Source organism: Typopeltis vanoorti, chromosome 24 (genome assembly GCF_054136105.1).
Source record: "Typopeltis vanoorti isolate ZY-2024b chromosome 24, IOZ_Tvanoo_1.0, whole genome shotgun sequence".
NCBI classification, from domain to species: Eukaryota; Metazoa; Arthropoda; class Arachnida; order Uropygi; family Thelyphonidae; genus Typopeltis; species Typopeltis vanoorti.
The window spans coordinates 66,915,871-66,921,870 of record NC_143572.1 but is presented as its reverse complement, the minus strand read 5'-3'; the positions used below and the strand labels follow the sequence as shown (position 1 = coordinate 66,921,870).

Below are 6,000 nucleotides of genomic sequence, written 5' to 3'. Positions count from 1 at the left end.
ACAGATGGCATCAATGGCAATGTCATATTAAAAATGAGGATATTAGGAAAGAACTTGACATTGTCAACATCCAGGAATGCGTTAGCAGAGCTAATCTCAGGTTTGATGGTCACTTAAACAGAATGGGCGAAGAAAGATTAACAAAACAAGTGTTCTCTGCCAGGTGGGCAACAAAACGACCCAGAGGAAGACCAAGATATAGGTGGATTGATATGCTACAAAGTGCCTTAGACGATAGAAATATAAGATCTGATTATGTTGGAGTCTTGACAAGTAACAGACTGATTTGGAGGAAAATTGTAGATAGGAAGTTAGTAATGATGTAATTTTTTTCATGTAGTACTATCATATCCTGTACACCCCTTGAGGGTACATGGCAGGAATTTGATGATGATGATGACAAAAAATTGCAAAATGTATAACAATACCTTGTCTTATTGTTCTCTCATGAATTCATGACCATTTTTATGTTGAAACATGAGTTTATTAATGCCTAGTTCAGCATAAGCAGAAATCCAGTAAGTATTTACCATTATCTTTTCTCTTTAATCCTAATTTCCCAAAACATTTTGATATGTATGAGATTCATTTCTTATTCTGTTGTTCATATCTCCAACAAGGACAAGCTTTTTTTCTTTTTATTTCAGATGCTCTGTCTAACAATTTGAGGAATTTCTCTACTTCTTCACTATCAGTTCCATTCAGTGAAACCACAGGTCCGAGTATAAAGCATTTTCAAATTAATCTTTTTGTACATCATACCTTCTTTGAAAATGTCTATTCAAGAAGCTTATTTTCATATTTGTGTTAAATGCTATTGCTACTACCTCCTTTCCTAGGCCACTATTCACTGAAGAAATCATATATTTATCATTTCAGTTTTTTGTTATTTATTCATATGGAGTTTCCTCAGTGATAACAATTATACTGACACAGTACATCAGTGGAGAATGAGGACTAGATACTGAGTGAAAAGCTCAATCAATTCTCTGCATTTCTCACAGGCTATGTTGAGGTTTCCTTCCCATTATGTAGCTTCAATTAATGCATGATGCTGTGGTGTAATATCTTGCTAAATACTTTTTTTTTCTGACATGAGATTCCTGCAGTTTTAAAATAAGCAATTTGCTGCACTTTCAGATATTTTGTGATTTACATTTCTCTCAAGGAGTGCAGACTAATTCATTCTATCCACATCATGAAGTTAGGTAGAATTACTCATTACCTTGAAGTAATATCTCCCCACCCTCCAATCTGAAGCTACAACTGCAGGATAAATTATCACTGTCATCTGTAAAATAAAACTTTTCAATGCAATTCATGAAAAAATTCCACATTAAAGTACAGGGTGTTTCAAAAAGGATGTCCCGATTTGAAAATTGCATATCTCTGCAACCACGAACCACAAATGAATGTGACTTGTACCATGTAACCGCCTTGGCTGTTCACATGTACAATATAATTATTTGAAATCAGGTCATTCTTTTTGAAACACCCTGTATTAAAATCAGCCTTAGATTATATTTGAATATCTATCATTTCATTAATGTAACTGAACTTGAACCTAAGGACAGAGAACAATATCTTAATTCCCTTTGATAAAAAAAAAATTTTTAAAAAAAGGCTAAATTAACCTTTGCAGAAATTATACTTCTTACTGTCTTTATCATATTCCCCCCCCCTCCCCCCTGCCTCATTTTCCATTCGCAAATCTAAATGCCAGTAATGTCTTCTATTGTATAACTACTCATGTTTACAATACTAAACCTCTTTTGAAAAAAATAAAATTTAGAACTGCAAAGAACTTTATATCCAAACAATAGAGGTGCAGCATTTTAAGTGACAGTTAATTTCAGCTGACATCTGCATAGTGTCTACAAATTCTTACAATTCATTAAATAACTTAAAACTATGTTTAAAAGTGTCTTAAATTTTTAAGCAATTTATGTCTATCATAAACTAATACAATTAAGCCATAGTTCTCAAATTTAGCTTGTTTTCACTTTCCTTTAGATAATTTTAATTCTCATATTTAATGTTTTGTGTATACATCCCTAATATGAAAAACAAAAAGATATTTCTACACTATTATATTTTTTCTTTAAAAAATATACAGTACATAAGTGACAAAACATTAGCCTCTAAGAAATTACTTTGTTCAATGTTTTACCAAAAATAAAAACTCAAACATATCTATTTACATTTGGCTGGTTGCAAATAATATAAATAAAACTGGATGGCATAAATTAGGGGCCGATAACCTTAGGAACATAAAGCCATTTTTACAGAAAAAGTAAAAAGGTGGGAAGAAGGGAGAGAAAAAATAAAAAAAAAAAATTAGAAACTTGGCAGTAGTGGTTTCACACATTAAACCACTTTAACAACTTAGCTCTCAGATGTGGATATTATGTCTCTTATATGATGATGACAGACACAAGTGATTGTAACTTCACACGTTACCTGGTTATACAAATAATTTAATGTAAAACATGTAGCTCAACAATTTTTAACTGGCACAGTGTCTAACACACTGCTGCACTTTCAACCAATGTTTTAACAGTTGGTCCAGGGATCAATGTCTGTTGGAACATTTGTGCAATGCTAAACAACTGCTACTCTTCCTCTCTCTAAGTATAGATTTCCTTGTTTAGCATATTTTGTTCCTGAAAAACTTCTGGTATATTATCTTTTCAAGCAGTTATTTAAAGAGCATACTTATCATGTGAAGTTGCAGTTAATTATGAAATATGGTGTTTTCAATGTTATTAATAATACAACTAAATAAAGATAAATATACCTTTTTTTTAAAACAGAAAATGGCATGCATTGAAAGGTTTCCGACCCCTGGTACAAATCATTATTAAATATATATATTTATAATTTTTATAGAGATATGTATATACACCTGGTAACATCTGTAACCAGTTCATAAGGGGCACAAGACAGAGAGCACAAGACTACCATAATAGCTAAAACAGCTATTATAAATAGGTCTAAAAATTTACAAATTCAGAAAACAAATATTTTGAAATAGTACATGAAAATATGCATGTAAGCATCTGGCAATATTCATGTCTTCTGCAGAATTTACTGCCAAGCCAAATACAATACATGCTTGAATACTCAGTATGATATGTATAATAAATAGTCACAAAAGCTCATGTTTGTATTTCTTTCTATTCAGTGGAAAAGCTTGGCTTACCACTTCATTATGTTCCCAAGTGTTTTTATTTCTATGATTAATGATTTTTATACACAAAAGTTGAATGATAATTACAAAGATTTCAAAGTAACATATGCCACTGTTTTAACTGTTACTTTTTAAATTAGAAATCTAACTCAGATTTCCAAAATGAAAATATATAATATCACACATTTTCTAGCACCATGTGATCCAGACAGACAAGTCCCAAATATTTTAAATAAAATCTATGTGCATTATATTACATACTACTAAAGTGCAAATGAATTACACCTCACATTTATTTTACATGGAACAAATAATGTCATTTATCTCCAGAATCCACTTTTGTACATTCTTGCTTTTAAAAAATAAGGCTATATGATATCCATTTAAATGTGTTGATTTCACAGCCTTAAATTAATATTTCCACTATATTTCATCCTCAGGAAGGTGTTTACTTTTGTTGTTGTTGTCCTTAGCATTAGCATGTATTAGTTCTTTTTTAAAATATTCCACTGTCTTTTGAAGGCCTTCCTGAAGAGACACCTGTAAGGAAAAGAAATATTAGTTCCTGTTTTCAGAATACCATATGAAATATGAATCACACTCAAGTAAAATGAGAAATCTTAGGAAAAATTTGTTGAAACTTATTCTCAAAATGTTACATGTATGCTGATTATTAATAAATAATAAAATCATATTTAACAAATCATACTGAATTGCCAACATTGCAATCTTTAAATGTATTAGTTATTCAAATATTTTTGATATTAAATAACTGTCAGTATTCCTTGTTTTCATTTGTGACAAATTACACTCAATGAACTAAAGGAAAGAATGCAATTCTTGTGTTTAAATTAAAACTTAAATCTCTTATGCTTCTAGTATTTCACAATATATTTGCAATATTTTTTTTTTCCTTTCAAGAACTATTTCAATATGAGATGTGCTTGTGAATACAACATTTATACTTTTAACTAAGCCAAAGCAAACAAAGCGATTACACACACACAAAAGGTGTAAACTTCTGTCATAAGTTCACCTCACTCACAAGTTGTCTCAGTATGCACAGTATTATCAAATTCACTTTTCAATACTTTTTAATATTCATGTCAAAGGTTTCTAGAGATTAAAAAAATATGATTACAAGCATTATCCAGGATACAAATTCAAACAGGCTTAGATTCAACCAAGGAAATGAGACACAGAAGTCATTAAGATTGACATTGCATTTTTATGCCACACAACACATAAATGACAGTGGTAATGTGAGTGTTACTTTATGAGAGAAGAAATCAACACTAGATTTTGGTATAAACTACCTAGAGAACAAAAAAAGCATCCAGAAGTATACTAAAAAGGGTTGATAGTGAAAAAAGAGATAAAAAATGTTGCAAATTTTTTTCACCTGGTTGTGAGTGCAAGAAATTATATTCTCGTTTATCCCTTATTCAAGTGTAAACAAACAAAGTTTGTGTGTAAAGTATATTCACTACTAGGCTACTTGTATATAGAAGCTAATGACCACATTAATTGCCTTAGTATCCCATAATACAAAGCACTCCCCCCCCCCCCTTTCAGACGTGTCTGAAAAGGGAGGGGGTGTTTTATATTATGGTGCTTTGTATTCACATACATAATGCTATGTATTATGCGAAGGACCACTACCCAAGACCAGTTTCAACCTTTTTGAGGTCTCATCAGTGGGAGCCAGACCAAGAAGAGATACCAAGGTTGAAGTAATGCAGAGGTCATACATCTCCCATATACAAGTAGCAAAAGGCATAATACCTTATTATTAAAATGTTCTAGATTAGAACTAGATGTCTTCTGGGTCTGGCTTCCACTGATGAGACCTCAATAAAAGTCAAAGCAAGTCTGGGTAGTGGCCCTTCCCATAATGCATAGCATTACATATACCTGAAAGGACCAGGTATGATCATCAAAAGTGGAATAAGGCAATTAATGTGAAGCAACATGCAAACTGTTTGCTTATACACCTGGATAAAGGACTAAACAGGAATATAATTTCATAGCATATTTAATTTAATCTGAAATGTTGGAGGAATACTTAGGATTATGTGGTATTCTGATAGGCATGTGAACAATTTGTGTAAAATATCAAATGGCTTTGCCTCTTTCTGTCTGCTGGATCAGTGTAAAGGAAAAATCAGTTGGGGTTATGAACATTAAAATCTCCATGGAAATTTCTTAACTTCATTAAGAAAGGTGAACTGTATAAAAATTCCCAATTTTCTTGCAGATTTCTCATAATCCCATAGCTGTATTCACATCAAGATTTTCCAATATTCTAAGTACTCTGATTCATCTAACTCTATTCTCATATAAGTCTCTCTAACATCCGAGTAATCACTCTTGCAAAGTGATTACTCAGTAATTCAAGTATTTCTTCTGTTTCTGTTATCTACCTACTAACAGCACTCAATAAATTTATGGTCAATTTTCTCTTTTAATCGAAATTGTTCCATCTCCACTCACTGCTCTCTGAGAGAAAAATCTAGCTCTCAACCCTACAAGCAAATTTAACTTCATTCCCTTGTCCTCTTCCTTCCCCAATTTCCATACAATGAAACATTTCTTCAACGGGTATCCCATCAAAAGTTTATAGATCTCTATCATGTTACTCTCCTCAGTGTCTGCAGTTAGCATACATACTCTCAATATGTCCTCATAATCTACAGTCCATAATCCAGGAGACCCAGTCTGAACACTGTACTTAAGGTAGGCATAACAAGGCCATGTAAAGACAAAATAGTTTCTTTATCCGTACACATCAAACGTTTATTTCAGCAATG

At 31.9% G+C, this 6,000-nt stretch overlaps 1 protein-coding gene across 1 annotated transcript in view; it reads right to left on the bottom strand.

Annotated features, from left to right (window-relative positions):
* Positions 1-2,133: 2,133 nt before the first annotated feature.
* Positions 2,134-6,000, bottom strand: part of LOC150093364 (UDP-glucuronic acid decarboxylase 1-like) — a 104,335-nt gene continuing 100,468 nt past the window's right edge. Inside the window, exon 10 of the mRNA XM_090413347.1 lies at positions 2,134-3,730. Coding sequence (XP_090269473.1) covers positions 3,614-3,730 — 117 coding nt within the window. The 3' untranslated portion in view covers positions 2,134-3,613. The remainder of the gene's footprint in view (positions 3,731-6,000) is intronic.